Genomic DNA, 23,415 nt, shown 5'->3' on the forward strand with positions numbered 1-23,415 from the left:
TATCATATTTATTTAAAGTATCGTATGACCCATTTCATCGTGACACGGTTTTCCTCTCGTCACGATCGAGCGGGCCCCACACTCAAAGGGGTCCGTCTCTCCGGAGATGCCGCTGTGCATGATGGGGAACGTTACCCTTTTTTAAGCATGTGCAGTCAAGGAAAACGCTCCTCCTGTACCTACCGAAGCGTCGCTATCGGTTTACGATGCCGCATAATTACGGAGAACATTCATCGCAGACTGTGAACCAAAGCCCCTGGATCTTTCTATATTGGAAAAATCCAACGCACTCGGATCGATCGATCTGTCATGTCATTACGAGAGATGAAACGCTGGAGATGTTTTTGCCCCGTGTGATACAGTGTATAGAGTCATGTCGGAGAAAGGGGGAGACGGACGTGGCGCCGCCCCCCTTTTTGTAACGCGACCGCTCTAATGGACCGCGTCTGACGAACCGGTCCTGATTGCCACCAATAACACGCGGGGAGAGAAATCTGTACACACACACACACACATGGGTGGAAGCTTTAATGGCCCCGCATCTGTCACCGCACGTCTCGCAATGGCCACTGACCTGTGGCTGGTAATGGGAGATTAATAGCAGGCTACCCGGTCCATCTCCGATCGGGAGTTATCGAATGGTTTTTCCCTCGGAGACGTTTTTTCTCGGCGACTCGTCCCGCGCGTCTGGGACGTATTGATCCCGCCGCTTGCAAATTTATGGTTATGTTTCTTCAATTTGCACCAAAAAAAAGGGCAAAACATATTGTCGTCTCCGCTGGGCGTCGGGTCAATGACTTCCCGCAGATGTGCTTCTCCAGTCCATCTGTCCCTTCGGTCCCCGGCGGGGGAGGGAGGGGGGGGGGGGGGGGGGAATTGAAAAATCCTCATCTTTTTGGGACGCCGTGAATGTCATCGCTGTTACTTTATCCGTCTAATTGACCGTGACCTTCTCGTTGCTTCGCAAACATTTATTGACGAAGCTTTCTTCTCCGGTGCCTTAAAATACTGTACATGCTGATATGATACGGCAGCCGGCGTTTGGGGGGGGGGGGGGGGGGGTTTTTCCTTTGGAACCCTAGAGCCTAACCCACTCGTTATCCTCGCATTGATTTAACCTCCGCTTCAGATTTAGCTCTTCCCCCCCCCCCAAAAAAAACCTGGCAACTGCACCGGGGGGGTTTCATTACCGCGTCCAGCACCGCGTCCATGACCGCGTCCATGACCGCGTCCAGCACCGCGTCCAGCACCGCGTCCATGACTGCGTCCAGCACCGCGTCCATGACCGCGTCCAGCACCGCGTCCAGCACCGCGTCCATGACCGCGTCCATGACCGCGTCCATGACCGCGTCCAGCACCGCGTCCAGCACCGCGTCCATGACCGCGTCCAGCACCGCGTCCAGCACCGCGTCCAGCACCGCGTCCATGACTGCGTCCAGCACCGCGTCCAGCACCGCGTCCATGACCGCGTCCAGGACCGCGTCCAGGACCGCGTCCATGACCGCGTCCAGCACCGCGTCCATGACCGCGTCCAGCACCGCGTCCAGCACCGCGTCCATGACCGCGTCCATGACCGCGTCCAGCACCGCGTCCAGCACCGCGTCCAGCACCGCGTCCAGCACCGCGTCCAGCACCGCGTCCATGACTGCGTCCAGCACCGCGTCCATGACTGCGTCCAGCACCGCGTCCAGCACCGCGTCCATGACCGCGTCCAGGACCGCGTCCAGGACCGCGTCCATGACCGCGTCCAGCACCGCGTCCAGCACCGCGTCCAGCACCGCGTCCAGGACCGCGTCCAGCACCGCGTCCAGGACCGCGTCCATGACCGCGTCCAGCACCGCGTCCAGCACCGCGTCCAGGACCGCGTCCAGCACCGCGTCCAGCACCGCGTCCATGACCGCGTCCAGCACCGCGTCCAGGACCGTGTCCATGCATCCAGCACCGCGTCCAGCACCGCGTCCAGGACCGTGTCCATGCGTCCAGCACCGCGTCCAGGACCGGAGTCTCGTTGCAGCGAGCGGTAGAACCGTTAACAAGCTTTTCATTGTTCAATTTTCAATTGAACTCAACTCAGGACACACGCAGCTCAGGGCTGAGCGAGAAGAACCTGGAGAGAAAAGGCCTTTTAGTGCGTTGTCATGGTTATGAACACCAAATGAGTCAACGCCACAGGGTCTTCGTGAGGGTGGAAAGGGTATCAGACACAGGAAGTAGGGCTGGTGCGATACATCTGTATTGATGATCACCGTGATATAAACAAAGAAATGTAATATTTATGTTTATAATACATATAATACAATATGTGTAAATAATCCAGCTCTTCTTAGATCACAATGTTATACAATAAGGCTACAGACTCTCCACCTTCCTACACTGACATTTTGAGTATCATTCATTTGCCAAAAAAAAGATACAAAGAGACAATTGACAATAAACAAAATGAAAATTTCACATTTTCTAATGGTATCGCAGAAATGTTTTTTATTTTTGAATTATTTTGGGGTCAGACCTAAATTGACGTAAAAATGAAAATTTGAGTAACGCGAAAATAAAATGTCACGAATCGCACTCCCATCGATACAATCGTCGTGATCATCTTCATCAAGTCCAACAATTAAAGAAACTGATTAATTTTCTCTCGCAATTAATTGAACATTAATCGCAGTCGCGATTTCTTTTTCGGGGGGGCCCACTTCCCACGTTTTTTTTTAAAATTTTTTTTTAAACGAGCACGTTCAGCCGCGGTACCGACGGTTAAAGTGCGCTGCTGCTGCTGCACGTTCAGGTTCCCTGGATGTGAAAGTGATTCAGAATCCTTAATCCTCCAACTGCCCACATCGCACGTTATTTAAATTCGCTCGTGCAATCGCAGGTCTGCGTGTGCTGGAGGTTGAACTCGGTCCAAATTGCTCTCGCGTAGTCGGAGCCAAAGGAAATGGAAGCGGTGCGACTCGGCTTTGTGTTTCCTGAATGCGAAGCCGTGCTAAGAGGTGAGCAGGGAAGAGCATCACCAGTCAGACGTGTTGTTATATTCAGCATGTCTGACGCTCCTGCACAGTTTTTTTTTTTTACTCGTGTATTCGATTTGTTTAAAAGCTCCCGGAAACAGAGTGGCAAACACCACAATTACAATAAAGCACAATCTTTCATTTTTTCCATTTTTTTTTTACGGTAGCAACATAATTGCATTTCGAAAAAAGCAGCTTTCTGGCTCCGGATCCAACGACTGTTGGATTATTTATTTTTTTCTCAAATTTTTTACCATTTTTAAATGTGCGAATCCGCCGCAGATACTTAAAAGATAACTTTGCACAATAACTTTAGTGCTGGTTTATTTCCTGCTGGCTGAAGTTCAGGTCAGAGGTTACGTGGAATTCATCTTCGTAACGGATATTTTAGAACAGTTTCTTTCACATTTCTTTCGAGCGAGCGGGATCGAGAGTTATCCTTAACCAGCAGCAGACTGAAAGACGCACAACACACTCGGTGACCTTCTAGCCCGCTGAGACTCCATCCCATAATCACCTGCCCGCCCGCAGTGTGTGTTTCCTCGCAGCCCGATCATTTAATGGACGGTTCTCGCTGCCAAAGTCTCGTCGCGAAACACACTTTTCTATTATATCTCTCTGCGCGTTGTCGCGGCGCAACGACAGTCCAGATGTTTCCGTGCAGATTCAAAACAAACCATTAACAATGCAAGGTGCAATTTAACTGGAAAACCGGAACTGGGAGAGGGGGGGGGGGGGGGCTGGACGACGGCCCCGGGCTAATGATGTGCGGTGAAGCACGTTCACGTTCCGACAGTGAAAACGACTACGATTACCAGGCCCTTAAACAGCAACGTCTTGAGGTGAAGATGCTCAATAATTGAGGAAAACAATGCCCTATTATTCCGCCCCCCCCCCCCCTTCCTGCGCTGGCTGCTGGTGTGAAGCGCGACGCGCCAGTCGGTACACAACACGGCGGCGAAAAATCCGGTTAACATGTATCATGTGACACTTTCAATTTCCTCTCTGTCAATCAGCGCAGCTGCTGCGTCTCTCTCTCTCTCTGCGCCGCTCGAGTGACAGCTCACAGATAGATGTTGGTTCTGGGCGCACGGCAGGAATGTGCGATTGCATGGATGAGCGTGCTGGTTCGAGGACCCCCGGCTTCACCTGCTTCGGACTGCGTTGGCCCGCTACGGCAAAAGGTTTTTTAAAGGTGAGGATTTGAGTCCCAAAACAAAAGAGAGACACTGAGAAATATGACAGCTATATTGGGTGACGTGAATCAGAAACAGACGTATTTGAATCCTGGATTTTTATTTTTTTTTGCTGCGTGCCAAAAGAGCAGCCCTAATTAATTTACGACAACACGGCTTTGCTTCTGAAAATAATCTTGAAAAAAAAAAGGATTTTGTTTACAGTAAATCCTGCAGAGATCTGGGGGGGGGGGGGGGGGAGGGGGGGGGGGGTCCCTCCCTCCTCCTCCCTCGTGCCCGTCGTGGCCTCGGAGTGGATTGTCAGGAAAATGGCGCGTCCTGAAGAGACAGCTGGCGGCGTTGCTGAGTCGACAGCCCCCGCTTGTGTCCTGGAGGAGTCCATTAGCTCTACCTGCCCCCCTCCCCCCTTCCTTTTTTTTCCTCCACACGATCCCCACAGCACTAAATGAAGGCCGGGCGTATTTTCATCTTCCTGACAGCGCGGCCGCGGGAGATGGAGGTCCGTGTCAGCCGGCACATTCTGGTGGCGAGATTGGGCCCGGCTGCCCGATCCACAGCCCGCCACGTCATTCATCCTGGTCTTTTTGTTGTTGTTGTTGTTGTTGTTGCTGTTTTAGAACAGAATTCATTAGCAATAAGGAAATGGGGCGACGACGTTGCTTACGCTTTGGAGAAGAATCACCTTCTGGAACACCTCGACTGTTTTGAGGCTGAAGTGCTTTTTGGAGGAAGACGTTTAAATTAGTTTAGTTCAAATGAAATGGGAAAAGGCCAAAGCCCCGATAATAAAAAGGCAAAGAGGTGAGCTGATGGTTTGAAGCTCGAGCCGGCCAGCTGAAAAAAAAATGTATTAAAAAAATACTCACGTCGTCCAAGACAGCCGGTTAACCTCCAGGTCGAAATGAGCGAAACCGGCCCGATATCCATGCAGAGAGGATCATAATCTTACTCCCCGGATATGTATCACAAGCATCACATTGTTGTACATTATGCCACTTTTTGGCTTTATTGATTGTACATCGTACGGAGGGGTAGAAATTATCATACAGATACGATACGTAACGCACCAGCATCCTATTTGCTTCGCTTGTAATCATTTAATCTATTGCTAGTCTACAAGTATTGATTAGTGCGGCTTGAAGCGCCCCCACTCCTCATGTTCTCCTTTGAACTTTGACCTTATTCCACACCGCACGCCACGTTCACCAGTAAATCGCGTTTCGCCTTATTCCTCCTACACATGAACGCCTCGTAAATTGATCCATTATGAAAATAAAATGATTGATCAGTGCAGCTTAAACCTCCCTCACTCCTCGTTCTCTCCTTTAGCCCGTTTAAATAAATGCAATTATTGTATATTTTATATATATATATATATATATAGTTTTGCTTCATCCCAGCGCATTATTATTAAATATAAGTATTGATACGTGCGGCTCGAAATCGTCGCAAGCGTGAACACGAGGCCGGATTCGTGCACAATTTATCAATGACTAAAATCGTGGAGTTTACTGAATGCACGCTTCATACACTCACACCGCCGCATACGGCTCATGTGTAGATGAATGAGGACGAAGAAGAAAAAGTCGTTTTTTATACTTTTATTCATATTCTGACAACACTACTTTTAACTGCCATCAAAGTTAGCTGCTCATCTGTTTTTTTTTTCTCGCTCCCCTCGCGTTGAGAGTTAACCCAACCATCTGTATGGACATTTTTGTCTTTATGAAAAATGGTTTTCAGAACAAAAAAAAAATCCAATCTGCAAGAATTGAATGCCACCCCACAAAACTTCACCTGGAGTATTTATGTGCATTATGAAGCTGCAGATGCTCGGGGAGAAAGCTTTTTCAGAGGTGTGGAGGAGTTGGCGCATGCCGCTCAATCTTAAACCACGGAGGGCCATGCAAAGGCCAACCCCCCCCCCCCCCCCCCACGGGTTAAAAGATACATTTAAATGTCTGTTTGCCCAAGAAAAAATGGTCTAAGTGCAAAAGAGCGTCACTCTTCTGTGCAGTGTGTAGTCGACAGAGAAAAGCACACAATAATCTGCTCCCACAATGCATCTCCATCCACTAAACCTAAAACAAATTAACTTTGCGAGGTATACAAAGGTCGCATCCACTGTAGGTTTTTTTTCTTCCCCCACTCAACGTTGCAGCCGTCAGTCAATCGAGCGAATAAAGGGTCGGTGTCGTCTTCCCCCCCCCCCTCCTCGTTCACTCACAGCTTTAATCCCCTTCCGTCGTGATATTATTTAGAATTCACGATTTGGGCGCGCAGGTGCCCGAGGTTCCCCCCCCCCCCCCCCACACCTTTCTCTGGTGATGCCGCGGTCAATAATGAGACGCGGCACGAAATAACTCTGTGAACTCTTTTTTTTTTTTCATTCCCTTAATCTCTGCCCACAGGCCCAATACCAGTAACACAGAGTCATTATTTTCCATCAGTTTCTACTCGCTACTTGATCGCACATATCGCCTCCTCTGGGGGTCGGATAAAGTAATCCGCCGCACAAATGAAAAAGAAAAAAAAAACGCTCCGTAAATTCAATATCTTTAATAAAGATGCTGTACAAATCCTCCTCGTTAAGCCTCGCGTTGGATGATTTAATTGCAGATTTCCGTGCGAGTTTCGAAGGCCCCCGCGGGCGGGCAACTTGTGGCTCGAGGCTACCGGACCGTGGAGGAACGAGTGGCCTCCGCTTCGGGGCTTCGACCGAGCACAGTGAGCCTCACACAGGGCGAGTATTTCTTTTTATCGCCTTTCCTCATTTTAATCTGGTCACCGAGCCGACTCCCCCACCGCGGTCCTCTGCAGTATCCTCTTTCATAAACCCCCCCCCCCCCCCCCGGTTTGATGAGCCTCCCGGGGACCTCAGTAAGTGCTTGGCGAGCACGTACGCCGGGTGACACAGACTCAGCACGCCGACACATCGCTCCTTCAGCCCGAAGCGAGGCTAAGCTCTCACAATTGATTTAATCACTTGGAATAAGGGCAGAATATATATACGGAGGTTGTGTTTGTGTCTCCTTACCTGCTTTTAAAAGCTTTGCCGCGTACAAAAGGTGAAGACTGTTCCATCTAAGTAGCGGCCTCAAAAAATGTTTCAATACCAGTGAGCACACTTTTCTTTTTTTCTTGATTCTGAGAAACACGATGAATCTTCAAAATATATTATTATTAATTTTACAAGATCACATTCAAACGCACACAGTAGCGTCGGCCAATAATCATTTTTTTTACTGATTTGAGCATGAATGCATTAAATGTAACACCTCGGCTGTTGTTAGCCGTTAGCTCTGTTCTTTAGCCGCTTAAAGCTAACGCTAACTAGCTCTCCAGCTGTTAGCGCTGTTCTTTAGCCGCTTAACGCTAACTAGCTCTCCAGCTGTTAGCGCTGTTCTTTAGCCGCTTAACGCCAACTAGCTCTCCGGCTGTTAGCGCTGTTCTTTAGCCGCTTAAAGCTAACACCAACTAGCTCTCCGGCTGTTAGCAGTGTTGTTTAGCCGCTTAAAGCTAACGCTAACTAGCTCTCCTTCTGCCGATTTCAAAGGATAGTTGTCGTTCATAATGCATAATCAGGGAAAAAACTGGGTTTATGAGTGTTTAACCCCGAGTGTGTAGTACCGATCAGACAGGATGCTGCTAGTGACACGTATTGTTGTCGTTATGATAATTAACAATTACAGCCTTTGCCTGTATTCTAAGGAATTCACGATTAGATACCATTTTGTACTCAAATCCTGTAAGTCTTTAACTGTAAAAAAAAAATGCGTGTCTCCGCCACACGACTGTGGGATTCCCTCGATCCATGTAGTTGAGAAAATGTCAAGGGCTGACTGAGGACCCCCCCCCCACACACACACACACACAAACACACACACACATATACACTGAGAGGAAATGTGCGTTTAATTTGCGCTGCTTTACTTTCGCACATTCCCATCTCTCATTATTTATTTATTTATCAGAGTGCGCTCTTTAAGCATGCATGACCTTTTTTTTTTTCGCGCACAGACCTCCATTGAAGTGTTTTGTGCTGCCGTCAGCCGGCCCCCTAAATACGCTTCGTGCTTCATACTCGGCAGAGAAGGCAACGATGATGCCCGGTGTCATAACCTGTACAAGCACACGCATTAATGCGTCGCTCCGAATGCAAATGACAACGAGGGGAAGGAAATGCGTATGAAAAACAATACGGGCTCCTTTCCCGGCAATTAGTCTTGACTGAATCGATGAGCCGGGCTTGGGTTTGTCATCTCTTTGCGAAATTGATATGAGATTTTGTTTAGAGAAGATCTCGCAAAATCCACTGCTTGCGGGTAAGAAATGCAGCCTCCTCAGATTAAGTGCCTCCGCTGCATGTTCGCCTCCATCTTTGGAGACATTTCAATGACGATACAGGCTGAGACATTGTTCAAAAAGGGGGGGGGGGGGGGGGGGCGGTGTCCGTTTACCCAGGAGAGAGCCGGTGTAATCCATCAGCCTGGCTGCTGCCCGTTCAGCACAGCCGGCCCCAGCTGCCTCCTCCTGCTAACCCCCCCCCCCCCCCCCCCCCCCCCCCCCCCCCCCCCCCCCTCCCCCCCCCCCCCCCCCCCCCCCCCCCCCCACCCCCCCTATCACATCTCTCTTTCTGTCATGATCTGCCTCTCTCCCCTCGCTGCGTAGCAACACTGTACACTAAAAGCTTCCTATACGTTTTATAATTTATGCCTCATCATAGATAATCTGCAGATGACCTGAACATACAAACCATGCACGTATTTAATGTTAAGTGATGCATTATATGCCTTGCAGCACAGTAACCAGGAGGTTGGATGTGTGTGTGTTCTGCCGTAATAGAAATCTTACATTATTCTGTATGTGTTGATGTCTTCATATATAGACCAACACCGACACGTCGTCAGTGAGTCTCTCAATACGTTGTTGCAGCTTCTCGTATGTGGCACTAAACCCATTTGTTCCTATTCATGGTGGAAATCTTTTTTTAAAAATGGGTCACAAATACACTTTCATTTTTAGAAAAAGAAGATTTCTGAAACAGCTGGTGCATCAGCGTTGGATTGATTCACACCGTACTGCACCGGGGAAGTGTGTGTGGAGCTGCCTCACAATGTTAACCAGCCTTCACTTTGTCTTCCTTAGGTAGATCAGAAGACGATTAGCTTAGCATAGGCTAAAGACTGCAAACCAGGCCACAGCTAGCTCGTTTTCATCAGTTTTTGCCTACACGCACTTCATAAACACACCAATTTACATTTTACATCTCATATGTACAAGAACTGACTTGCAAAACTAAACATTTGTGGAGTACGGTTGGAACAATTTCAGGCGCAGTGACTTTCCAGAGTCTTTTCTCCCTTTTTTCCTCAAACTATTCCTTTACTTAAAGTTAAAAGTAAAAAAAAAATGAAGTATAAAGTGTTGAAAAATCCTGTCGTTCATTAACGCTACGGTAGTCTTTTTTTGGAGCTAGTTAGCTGCGCAACAAGCAGACGTATCAATGATCAATACAACAAATCAATACAACACATGACACGTAACAATTACAATGCTGCAGTCAGATCAAGAGAATACGAAGAAATACAAAGAAATACATTTATCTACTGAACTACAGAGCGTGAATGTAATTCCACTCTAGAATGAATCATTCATGGTCAAATGTTTTTTAATCAGCAACACCAAATTAAATCCATGCCCCCCCTCCCCCCCTTCCCTACGCCCACACTTTAGATATTTAGTTTCCTGTCCACTCCGGCTCTTTCTGCTCAATTTAGTGTGAAAGGTGAAAGGTGTGAAAGGTGCACAGAAAAGTAAAAGTTAACAATGCTTTCAGTGTGTGTGTGTGTGTGTGTGTGTGTGTGCCTGGAAATTAGAGTTCAGTGGGTATCAATGGCTCGTCCATTGAAGGATATCTCTTACTGTCACTCTATATGTCGCCGTGGGACGCGGAGGAGCTGAAGAACAGTACACACATCTTCTTCAGACCTGTGAGGGAGGAAAAACCCAGAATGCCGAGCGGTTGAGAGTAACTGTACTGAGAAGACTCGAAACTTCAGACTCAAAGCTCCATCTTGAGTAATTTGCGGGCGGCTCTTTTATTGAGGTCAAGTCTCCTCCAGACAAATGATGTCGCCAGAAAAAAGTATCCCACGCAAAAGTTATTATGAAGAAATACGAGCGCAGAGAGAAATGATCGGACTCGCCGTATTAATATTTGATCAGTGCGAAATCATTTTAATCTCCTTTCGTAATTAAACTTTTGACAGTCGTGTAATGGAGGTTCGGCAAAAAAAAAAAGAAATGTGGAAAAAATATCACATAACTATTTAATTAGCCGCCCCCCCCCCCCCCCCCCCTCCCAAAAAATCATTAAGAGAGTTTCCGCGTGTTATACATTGCCTATAAATCCGGCGCGGGGCGTTTTTTTTTATGTGTCGAAACTTCAATAATGATGCAAAGTGCGAATAAATAACGTCTTATTCATTCATTTACAGCAAAAAAAAAAAAAAAAAGACAGATCACGACAGACAGGCATTCGAGAGCGTAATGATCTCCTCCTCCTCCTCCGCTCAGCGGGGGACAGCCTGTCACAGGGCGACGGGGGAAAAAAGAAAAGAAACGGAGTCTATTCAACAAACACAAAACGGCGCTCTTGGTTTTTCTTCCTCCCCCGCGGAGTCGAGTCCGCGGTCAAAACATTTTTATTTTCGCCGAGCGGCTATAAAACTGAGCGCCGGAGATTTGTCCCGCTGCGTGTCTGAGAGCTGAGATCACGACATCTTCCACACGACAGTTTTGCCTTTTACATTTTCCCGTTCCCCAGATCACAACAACAACAACAACAACAACAACAACAACAACAAGATCAATAAATCACAAGCAGCCTAAAAAAAACAAGGAGCACACAAGTTTTTCGGCGCCTCAGCGGCATTGAAACATTTCAGGTGACCCGCGTTGCTTTTCTGTCCCTCGTAGGAGCTGCTTTGAGTCACTCTGTCGAGGCGGTTTGGAGTCCCTCCTCCCTCCTCGCGGCCCTCGGAGACCCATTAGGACCTCCCTCATAACCGTACTTGTCATGGTTTGAGCTGTGGGGACTCCAAAAATGTCCAGTTTTTCTCCCAAGAAGCTATTTTCTGCACACAAACAGATCAAAGTCAAATACGTAAGAAGCATTTTTGTTTGGAGCAATTGTGAATTCTTCGCAACCCATTTCAGCCCTTTTATCTGTAATGGGACTCTTGGGGTTAATGTTGACCGCCACGTTATTGTAACGCCAACTGAATAATAAAGTCATCTGCAATTTATTAGCATCACAAAGAGCGTGCACTATAGCACCTGCACAATTTGACTGCATTTAAATAAAAATAAGAAGTTTAAGAAAGAAGGCGGGTCTAGTTACTTAACTTAGATTAATTCACTTGGATCACAGGATTTTTTAAAAAACAAACTGTTTTTAAGGGAAATTCTGAATTTCAAGAAAGTGTTGGATCAGTGTGATTCATATGTTTTCTTCTCAGGTGTTTTAGTCATGATTAATAACTCCAGCGATGGCACTGTCTGTTTTTTGGGGGGGTTAGTTAGCTCATCGCTTTGGACCCCCAGTGTGTGTTTGACATTTTACATGTTATGGTGAAAGACAGAGAGATAACTGCGTGTTTTACAGCGCGGCAACGCTCTTCTCAAAAAGCACAACTGCCTCATTCAACCGTCTATATAAATAATTATAGCAACATCATTTAACAACTGCATAACACTTCAATCCCAGTGGTTTTCCACCGGGTAAAAATGAATTAAAATGTATTTTTTTTGCTTTTTAAAAAGAGCGTACGATGAGCTAAACTGCATGTGTGCGCGGACTAATGCTAACATGCAGAAGCTAAAGAGCAGGAAGCTAAAGAGCAGGAAGTGATGTCGCAGTATTTAACTATTTAACTTCACTAATGTTCGTCTGCGGAATCTAAACAAGCCAACAATACACCGAAGGTATCGGACCCAGAGTATAAACCTCTGTATAAACTGTACAATATATGTATTTATTGCAAACTATGAATACTTATCTATAGATACAGACGGCTGTGGCTCAGGAGGTGGAGCAGCCGTCCACTGGTTGAAGGGCCGTTGGTTCGATTCCCACACTCCCGATGTTTGCCGTGTTTCGGGGGCGCTAACAAAAGATCCACATTAAGACCCCGCAGTAAAGAAAATTGGCTCGACGGGACAGATTCAGCCTATTAATCTCACATACAAAACTGTCGGATAAGCTCCGGTAATAAAACAAGGGAGGATTGTATTTGCAGAGCTGATCCGGGGGAGTCTGTGCCAGAGCCTCCGCCCGTCGATGCCAAAAAAGCGCCGTGTCTGTCTCTCGTGTAGACACCGAGTGCGCTGGAGAACATCAAGTGCTTCATTTCATTTGCAATATTGATCTTTTTTTTGTGGGGGGGGGTTCTTTGGATTGCTCGATGCTCACTCCCGTGAAAAGATGACAGACTGCAATCTAATTGATTTGGCTCAGCTCGGAGCAGGAGGTCGACGGAGCTTCAGAGGACGAGCGGCGGCGCGTTAGCTTAGCGCCGCGTTGGGAAATAATATGCGTGTGATGATATGATAACCGCAGTTTAACGCCTCTGACTCAGTGTGGAAATGAATATTTCTCTATTTACCAGAATCTGACACGGACTGCGTGTGTGTGTGTGTGTGTGTGTGTGTGTGTGTGTGTGTGTGTGTGTGAATGCTTTCAGGAGCCACTTGTGCGCTTTTGTCTGCAGTTTTAATTGTCGCGCGATGAGTAATTGAAATAAAAAAAACGACGATTCGGTGTATTTTGATAATGCGGCCTGAGACGAGGCCCTGATAACGACGCACATTAAGCCGCACGTTTTTTTTTAACAATTCATTTTCATCCTATATTCTCCATCAGCCTGCCCTTTCCTCAGCTTAATGACAGTTTTATGGGAGACTTCATTAGGCAAAAAAAGGGGACGTCGGACCGATAAACATCAGCTGGTGTTAATTCTGGGATGAAGTGGCCTCGCTGTGGTCCTTTCATGTTAACGTCCAAGTCTGTATTAAAGGTTTGGGGTGTGACCGGATGGATGATTTATTGTTAATTAACTCACGTTTAACAGGAGTTATCTTTCCATCCATTTTTTTTTCTCCCCTCGCCGTTCATCTGTGGACTTCGGTCCACCGGGACTCGGCGCTCTGTTGTCCACACACACACACACACACACACACATACCGGTCTAATGTAGAGAGAAAAAAGCAGCACCGGCGCTGTGGACGGCTAAACAAAGATGGTGATTCATCTCGGATGTAATGCGAGCAGAGGACACTTGAGTGGGTGTCTTCCAACGTATCGGAATCGGGATCACGCAGGTTTTTTTTTTATTAAGTATCCGATCTCAGTCATGTGGCGCACTTCTGTCATCATGCAGATATGGGAGGAAAAAAAAGACCCTGCAATTACATTATGTTCTTTTACATGTGTTATTTATTGGCTTTTTGAAAACGCATTCCTCCTTCGGCCTTATCTATTGCCCCTAGGCATTAATCAATCAACAAAGCAAAATGCAGCAAACTGCAATGGAAACAGACTTAGCAATACATATTTTTTGTGCATGAAGCATGTACATCCTGGTCTTTAGATCGAGGATCGACCGGCGCTCCCTTAATCCGTTGTTTTGTCGCACCGTTCCTTCTGCAACGATATAACGGCACCCGACCTTGAGAATTAACCGTAATATTCACATAGCCCTCAGGATGGAAACACACATTATTGATATGTTATTATTGCAGATTATGTGCGCTAATTTGGATGGACACCGGTGTGTTAAAAAACCAATAAGCCGTTAGTTGCGGAGCAGGCATTTTGAAAAATGTCCGATGAGCTTAATAAGGACGACATCACGTGGAGATGCACCGTGTCTTCAGGAAGTGGCCATATTAATTGAATCTGTAATGTAAAAAAAAAACACCAACACAATACACAAAGAAGAGGGCTAAGAAACCGGATCCATCAGTTTCTCATTTCGAAGTTCCCGACGTTGTTGTGATGTTGACTTCTCGTTGAATATTATTATTATGACGATTCTATCCGAGAAGCCCCTGAGTCGGTATCAGAGAGCTATTCTGAATTGATGAACAACTTCTCTAAAATCAGCTGGGGGAGGTGCGTAGAAAACACCTGTTTGCAGCGAATTGGCCTTTCAACAGTCTGTTTCCCAGCATCTCCCCTTCGACTTCCCAGCAGTTTCCCTTCTGGCTTTGATTTTGGTACGAGAGGAAAAGTGGAATTAGGGCTTAAAACAAGGGGAAGGCTTTTTAATTTACAACCACGAAATGCCAAAAAAAAAGTTTCACCAAACGACATAAAAAGACGCTTCTAAAAACAAACTTTTTAAAACGAGATTAGTGAAATGTCATAGCTCAGACCTTTCAGTGGACAGTGTTTTGGCTCAAGGTCGCTGAGGTCACGGTGCCTCCTTTGGGAACCGACTCCTCATCCTGCCACGTTGGCGTTTCACTCAACACCTTCTCCAACTAAATATTGACATCATGGAAACAGACATCTGAGAGCAGCCACGAAAATACATCTCGGGTGATTCCATCCTGCTGATTTTAAGAAATATCTGAAGCAGTTTGATGATTTCTAATCTATTGTGCAACAAACAGAAGATGTCATTTTTTAAAACTATAGATAGATATTTTATTCATCCCCAGGGGGAAAGGTGTTTGAAGCAGCAGCAAACATGTTTACAACATATACAATACAATAAAATAGCAGAGCAGGCCATATTACATTTAAGAATTAAAATAATAAACATCCTCCTCCATGTCCACATCCTCCACCATGTCCACATCCTCTTCCTCCATGTCCACATCCTCTTCCACCATGTCCACATCCTCCTCCACCATGTCCACATCCTCCTCCACCATGTCCACATCCTCCTCCTCCATGTCCACATCCTCTTCCACCATGACCCACATCCTCCTCCACCATGTCCACATCCTCCTCCACCATGTCCACATCCTCCTCCTCCATGTCCACATCCTCTTCCACCATGTCCACATCCTCCTCCACCATGTCCACATCCTCCTCCTCCATGTCCACATCCTCTTCCACCATGTCCACATCCTCCTCCACCATGTCCACATCCTCCTCCACCATGTCCACATCCTCCTCCTCCATGTCCACATCCTCTTCCACCATGTCCACATCCTCTTCCACCATGTCCACATCCTCTTCCTCCATGTCCACATCCTCCTCCACCATGTCCACATCCTCCTCCACCATGTCCACATCCTCCTCCTCCATGTCCACATCCTCCTCCACCATGTCCACATCCTCCTCCTCCATGTCCACATCCTCCTCCTCCATGTCCACATCCTCCTCCACCATGTCCACATCCTCCTCCACCATGTCCACATCCTCCTCCTCCATGTCCACATCCTCCTCCTCCATGTCCACATCCTCCTCCTCCATGTCCACATCCTCCTCCACCATGTCCACATTCTCTTCCTCCATGTCCACAATCCTCCTCTCCATGTCCACATTCTCTTCCTCCATGTCCCACATCCTCCTCCACCATGTCCACATTCTCTTCCTCCATGTCCACATCCTCCTCCACCATGTCCACATCCTTCCTCCACCATGTCCACATTCCTCTTCCTCCATGTCCACATCCTCCTCCACCATGTCCACATTCTCGTCCTCCATGTGCCACATCATCCTCCACCTGTCCACATCTCCTCCACCATGTCCACATTCCTCCTCCACCATGTCCACATCCTCCTCCACCATGTCCACATTCTCTTCCTCCATGTCCACATCCTCCTCCACCATGTCCACATTCCTCCTACCTCCATGTCCACATCCTCCTCCACCATGTCCACATTCCTCCTTCCTCCCATGTCCACATCCTCCTCCACCATGTCCACATTCTCTTCCTCCATGTCCACATCCTCCTCCACCATGTCCACATTCCTCCTTCCTCCATGTCCACATCCTCCTCCACCATGTCCACATTCCTCCTCCTCCATGTCCACATCCTCCTCCACCATGTCCACATTCTCTTCCTCCATGTCCACATCCTCCTCCACCATGTCCACATTCTCTTCCTCCATGTCCACATCCTCCTCCACACATGTCCACATTCTCTTCCTCCATGTCCACATCCTCCTCCACCATGTCCACATTCTCTTCCTCCATGTCCACATCTCCTCCACCATGTCCACATTCTCTTTCCCTCCATGTCCACATCCTCCTCCACCATGTCCACATTCTCTTCCTCCATGTCCACATCCTCCTCCACCATGTCCACATCCTCCTGAAGTCCACCTCCATCTCTCTGGTCTTGGCCACGTTCAGAAGTAGGTGATTTCTGCCGGCCCTCTCCACAAAGTCATCCTCTACTGCCCTGTACTCCTCCCATCCATCCTTAATACACCCGTAAATATACATGTTGGAATATTATAGGATGTTTAGGATCAAACTCATTGCATATTCAGCATTCTCTAGGTTTTTTGAACGTTCTATAAATTTGCTTGGGAACTCACATCCGCTGTGTTTAGCATGTGTCAGCACAGTGTGTGTTATTATAATATTCATTAACACACCTAACCCACTCCTGTTGTGAGTTGATGCGGAGCCAAGGTCAAGTTCTTTTTCATTTTTTAATGATCAGTTGAATTTGTTTTCCCCTGTAAATATGCATTAATGGGCATTTTATTGTTTTTTAAAAAAAAAACAGCTCAGCAAAAATGGCAAAAAGTTTGATAAAAGATGAAGTGAGAGCTGATTCATGACGCGGTGACTTTACCGACTCCCTGAGTTTGTGTTTTACATTTTGATCACCTGAGGAGCATGAGGTGGTGGATGCGTTCACAAACACTTCCTCTCATGTCTCGAGGGAGCTTCTGCACCTCTCTGCTCCGTAAAAAATATATAAATGCTAATGCTGTTAAAGGACCAGTATGACGAGATGATAAACCAGCTTTTTGTCGTGCAGGGGAGGGAAATCCTGGACATCCTCCGTCACTGGTCCTTTTTTTATCCCGTTCTCCTTCCAAACTCGTAAAAAAAAACGGACCCCCCCCCCTTAGCGTCACTTCTCAAAAACACCACTTAGTTGGGTTCGGGAGCAACCTAATGGTGAGGCACACAAAAGTCAATAACGTGACATCAGCATCGAAACCCCCAATTAAAAGGCAGGGTCGGTAATAATCTTCGATATCTTGTCAATTATTTTTGTTTGATTCTCATTGCATTTCTGACTGCGATCAATGAATATAAATGCTCTGACAAAAAAGAAAGACGGAAATACCCGAGTGTCCTGATTCGAGCCTGCCTGCCCGTATTCTGCCTCATCGCTCGTCCCTCGGGTCTTCCACAAGCTGCTATCTTAACAGCTGTGAGTACTAACAATAGCCATGTTAGTGATGTTCGTGATGATCATTCTGGGGGAACAGCTTTGGACGGAGGCGGGGGGGCTGATGGTGTTAGCGACTTTCTTGCTAGATTTAGCAACTTCCGGACCTCGTGTTTCATTGCCGCTTTCATTGGAAACGAGTTGGGACACGAACACGGGTCTCCTGGTTCAAAGGCCTGTGTATTGTTTGGTCCATTTAGCCCCACCCCCTTTCCCCTCCCTCCCCACTGTATTGCGTAAGTCATCACACTCTCGAAGCGTGTCCTCTGAACACTTTACAACTGTAGTTACTTGAAAGCTCCTACGGGTGTCGTCAGTAGGCGACGCCGAGTGCCGAGAGCAAAGCGTCAGTGTTTGACGCCCTTTAAAATTCCCACTAATTAAATGTCCAACCACACGTGACCCCCGATAACGCCGCCACAACTCGGTGATACTCGCGAGAGGCTCACCAGTCGACGCCTCGCCCTATAAAACCTCCATCTATCACGCTCTCTGCTGTTTAATGCAGCTGCTCGGGATTTTCATGGACGAGGACAAATTTGTAAAGCAAAATCCTCTGGCAGGTTGAAAAACACTTTGATAATCTCCGTGCAAGCAAAGTCTTTAAAACTAACAGGTGCCAAGATAAATGCACCCGGCAACCATCTTAGTGATAAGCAAACAACGCAGGCCGGAGGTTTATTGGAGCGTCGTCACATGAACGATGGAGCCCGGAGCAGCTCTGGCATCTTTGAGGGGAGTTGAACCCTTTAAGGCCTTTACAAAAAAACAAGCTTGTGCACTTGAAACAACCCCGCCACCCAAGGGGCTCTTGAAGGAACTTTAATGCTCTTACTCAACCATTTTAAAATTTGTGACTCACCCCGGAGGGTGACGGGAGCATTCCTAAAGATCCCGTTATTTTTTTTTGCAGAGAAAGTGTTCTTTTGTATTTGTCTAATGCTCTCTCTCTCTCTCTCTCTCTCCGCCATTACCACTGAGTTTCGGGGAATTAAGATCATCTGCGGCCCGTACGCCTCCATAAGAGGACGAGGCCGGAGTTCCTCGGAGAGAACCACAGAATGGAGTCCGCGACCGGCTGGATGTATTTACGACGCTGAAATGAAAGAGGCACCACTCGAGGGGTTCTCTCGTCTTAATCCGTGGACATTATCTCCACACTGTAAGCGGGTCTTGGCTCGTTTACCTCGCAGTCGAGAGCCATGCTGGCAGGGTTTCAGGATAGCGAGGCAAAAAGGGATGGAGGGAAGGAGGGAGGAGGGGAAGCATGGAGGAGGGAGGGCCTTGCCCGGCCGTCGAGAATGTAATCTCCAGATTAGGGGGCGAGACGAATTCCCGCTGCCAGCTTGACCTTGTCAAGGCAACGGAGGAGCCAGAGTGAAATTGAGATTTCAGGACAGGAGCGAGTCGAGGAGATATATATATATCGATATATATATATATATATATATCGATATATATATGCTTATTATTTTTTGAGCGTTACTGTTTCTTTTTCAAGGGTCAAAGCCTTGACGCCACGATTCTCGATGAATGCGTGCGGTCACGCGTGAAATGCGTTGCGTGGCAAACGTCTTCTGGCACTGACCGCGCTGCCTGAAGCCCTCAGCGGTCGGCCAGTCGAGGGCCGTCTTCACAGGCTGAAGCAAAAGCATGAAACATCTCCCAAATGCGCCATCGTTTTTGTCCCCCCCCCCCCTAATTTAGTGATATTTTGACATTTTTTTATTTAAATTTTAATATGTCAAGACAGTGTGGATTAGTATTCACACATGGATAAAGACTCGGTTGCTTCGAGGATTTTAATGCTGCTCTTTTTAGACAGTTAAGAAAATTTAAATACAGATTTCTATAATTCAGCAAGTGCGAGTATTTGATGTGAATTTGCCGTGCCTTTGGGATGCATTGAATGCCCCTAACAACTTGGTTTGCCTTTTACATTTTTTCTATGTAACTTTGAAAAGAAGAAACAACACATTCTTCTTGAATTAATAAGCAGTAAAACACATGCTCGCTCAATTTCATATTGTCAGGGGCTCGTCTGCTACAGCCTTAGATATTCAGTCTGGTACCGTACCACCATTAGCTTACCGTTGCTAATGTTAGCACACTTTAGCTCGATATTGTTTTATAATGGACATTAGTCAGTTCACTGATTTTATTATGCATTTCTACTTATGCTGATGTGACGCCGAGTTTGAACATTTACCGTTATACCATAACTTTGTGCCACCTATCGCCTCAGTTCAGCTAAAATTAATTTGTCTCGCTTAGATATTTATAAAGTAAAAAACTAAAAAATATAAATCAAACCGTGTCTGATGGATGAATGGAAATACATGACTCACCTTTTTCAAACTGAGCCCCGCCCACAGCGATGTAAATACAACCCAAAAGTGTTGGAAGCAGAGTAAATCAGTAATCGGGACCTTTAAATATGACATGTGTTTTGTTTGGGTAAATAAGCTTCCATCTGGAAGTTTCTTCCATTTAAGTTCTATCAGACTGACCTCAATGCCCGTTTGATTGTGTTTATATAAGCACGTTATGCTGGATAGAAACTGGAAGAGGAGAATAACGATGTGGCATTCATATTTGAGCATTTCATTCATTTGACCCGTAATTGCCAAAAAAAACAACAAAATAATGAGTCTTGTCTGCCGCCGACAGCCACACAAAGCATCAGTCGCATAAAGGAAGTGGCGGAAATCCGCCGACTACCATTGTGCTATTTTGACAAGATGTATTTTTATTGCCTCAAGACGCTCGTTGGAGAAACTTTCGCTGTCTACCCCCCGATTTTCAATTCATTTATTAACACAAGGAAACACACTGTGTGCTTGACTTCTATGCAGGTGTCCGTGCTGCAAATTATAATAACGTCCATGAAATGCAAATTAACGTGGAATGCGAGCAGAAGTAGAAGTAAGAAAGTCAACATTTAACAAGAAGAAATCTAGACCAAAGAAATGCCCAACACAAAGGACACAAAGGTGGATGTAACATCTTACAGCCTGTATTTACTGCAGTTAAAGCTTTCTGTGAGATGCGTACGTCGCCCTGGGGCACCACTCAGATAAATATGAGTTAGATAAATATCTGTAGGTTGAGCCACGGACACATGTATAAAAATAAATACATTATTTTTAATTAATTCTGAAGCACCAGTCAGAAAACGGGTTATGAGGCTCCGCTCCCTCCCGTCAAAGCAAACACAGGTTGGGCTTTTCGCTTTTTCCACGCGGCCTCGACCAAAAACCTTCCGCTTGCAGCCTTTTTAAAAAAGGAGGTCATTATTATCTATAATCCCCGACGTCTGTGTCGAATTCAAAGTGTGAGGCACAGACCGGTGTCAGGACTCCCTTGAACATTCAGAGCCACTGTAAGCTCTCGAATAATTAGTTCTTGAAATCCGTGCGCACGTTATTATATATTCGTGAGCTGTGAGACTGTTTCGCTCCACTAAGTGCACCCACGCACCGCTGACTCAATGCTATTTCTTTCACATTTAAATTAAAGCAACCCTGGCTCACACGCATATTATTGGGATATGAAACTATGATACAAGTGGGTTATCATTTGGGTTATGCACCAGCATGCATTGAGTTAATCAATGAACATCCCTTTTTTTTCTGCATCTGGTTCGTTGAACGGTTCAACATTTTGATAGTTTATCGAATTTGATGAGAACATTGATACCGCTCACACATCGGTGCAATGCACATGGAGCCCGGTCAGATTAGCTTAGCATAAATACTGGAAGCAAGGGCAGAATAACCGGTCTGGGGAATAAAACTGTTATTCTTTATGAGGAATAGTCACAGATGACCCTAAAATCCCAAATTGTTGCGCTTTTTTACATTTTAGTTTTTGTTCCTCAGATTCATTTTAGAGGCGTTGTTCAGTGTATTTTTTGAATTTCAGGAGAGTCACGCTAGCCGTTTCCCTCAGCGTCCATTATTTATGCTAAGCTAGCTAGGCTAACCGGCTAGGGGGGGTGAGTTTCGGTTTCAGCATTTAGTTGGGAAAGTCGAATTTAGAGTCAAATTCATTTCCACTGTTCGCATCCTCTGTCATTGATTTGGGTTATTGAATGAATCATCTTTTTCTAAAGGAAGAAGTTTCAATATGACGCGATTTAAGTACAAATCCAAGCATGAAGAGCTCAGGTTTTCACTCTAAAGAGGATCACTGATTTCAGTGCGATGGAAGTCAAATATATTGTGTTCATAAGGCAAGAAAAACTCATTTTAAACAAAATTGTGAGCGGCTTAACAAACGATCTATTGAAAGAAAAACTAACAAACCACTGCGGTAAAACGGATGACATGTATTTTGCAGCATTGCCACGCGGTCCTATGGCTGTAGATGAGGATCTCCCCTCAGGTCCTGTAACAAAGCATACACCAGATACTGTACTCATGATGAATTGCGCCCCTCAACACGAAATTGGTGGACTTAATGACCCAATTGCCTGTGTCCCCATTCCCCAAACTCCACTCTGCAGCACGCAGTTGAGAGTCATGCATAATCCCACAAAATCTACCCAGCTTATGAATTTTAAATGGGGAGTCCTAAATCACAGAGCTGCTTTTAAGTGAATCCATTTCTAATAGAAGAGCAGACAGCTGGGATGGTGTCCTGTTGTTGGGTGTCTTCTCCCAGAGGGGGGCTCATTTTATAGACAGTAAATGTATTTTTTATGCGTGCAAAAGGTTGTAAAGTTGCCAAATTTGATGCACAAATCCCACAGAAACAACGGAGGCGGATATTTGTTTGGATAATAGCAGTTCATCACAGCTGTGGTATTATGTTAGTTTTTAAGAGTCTCCGAGTTAATTGTTCTGGCTTGTGAAGCGGCAGGAAAATAATTAAATTCAGCTTTTAAAAGCCAGATGAAATGAATCAATGAAATATTAAATTAGCAGATTTTGGTCTTCAAGTCTACCGAGGGGGTGCTGTTGCTGTTTATACATGTCGGTGTGAAGAAGAGCAACTAACTTCATTTCATTCCTGCAGCATAATATGAGTCTTTTTACCTAAATGTGCAACATACGGCGTATAAAACGGCTTCAAGGTCACGTGGAAAAACCTGCCGTCCATCAGGGTGAGATGCCACGAGAGTCGTACAACACGCTTCTCCTCAAAGACAAACAAGGTGTTGCTCTCGGTTAATCACGTGAGAACGTATTCGAGAAAGTGTTCGAGAACAAATGGAGAATTTGAGAGGTTCAAAGTCCACCGTACGTTCTAACCACTCACTGTGAATAATAATAATTGTCTAATTGCGACATTGTGGTTGAAACAATCTGACAATCACCTCATTTGAAGCAAACTTTGAGTATATAATAATAATCATAATTCGATTACTCTCACAAAGTAAATTCCTGAGATTTCGGAAATCGTGACTGCAAACAACATTATTTGACGTTTTTTTTAACCGTACATTAAACTTCCGCCTGTCGACCTTTTTCTAACACAATAACTTGGCCTTGCTGACCGCGTGACTGCATTTTAGCAGCGTCGGCATTTTTGCAAATGATGACGGTGAAAAGTAGGACAACGATTCCAGAGTTGTAATAACCGAGACGTGTACAAGGATTGAAGAGTAAAGGGGAGCAAAATAATTTAAATTCTTGATCAATAAGAATAACAGACGTGTGTCGGAAGCTCTCGTCAGGAGAAATTGATGAACGTACATATTGAAAAATATTATAGGCCAAGAGGCTCCAGAGCACATTCAAACATAAGGCATCTTAAGGGAGTCTTCAAAAT

At 46.0% G+C, this 23,415-nt stretch overlaps 1 protein-coding gene across 1 annotated transcript in view; it reads left to right on the top strand.

Moving 5' to 3' along the window:
* Nucleotides 1-1,641: 1,641 nt before the first annotated feature.
* Nucleotides 1,642-23,415, top strand: part of khdrbs3 (KH domain containing, RNA binding, signal transduction associated 3) — a 67,667-nt gene continuing 45,893 nt past the window's right edge. The window contains exon 1 of the mRNA XM_034545492.1: nt 1,642-2,020. Coding sequence (XP_034401383.1) covers nt 1,642-2,020 — 379 coding nt within the window. The remainder of the gene's footprint in view (nt 2,021-23,415) is intronic.

This window comes from Cyclopterus lumpus, chromosome 11, assembly GCF_009769545.1.
Source record: "Cyclopterus lumpus isolate fCycLum1 chromosome 11, fCycLum1.pri, whole genome shotgun sequence".
Taxonomy (NCBI): Eukaryota; Metazoa; Chordata; class Actinopteri; order Perciformes; family Cyclopteridae; genus Cyclopterus; species Cyclopterus lumpus.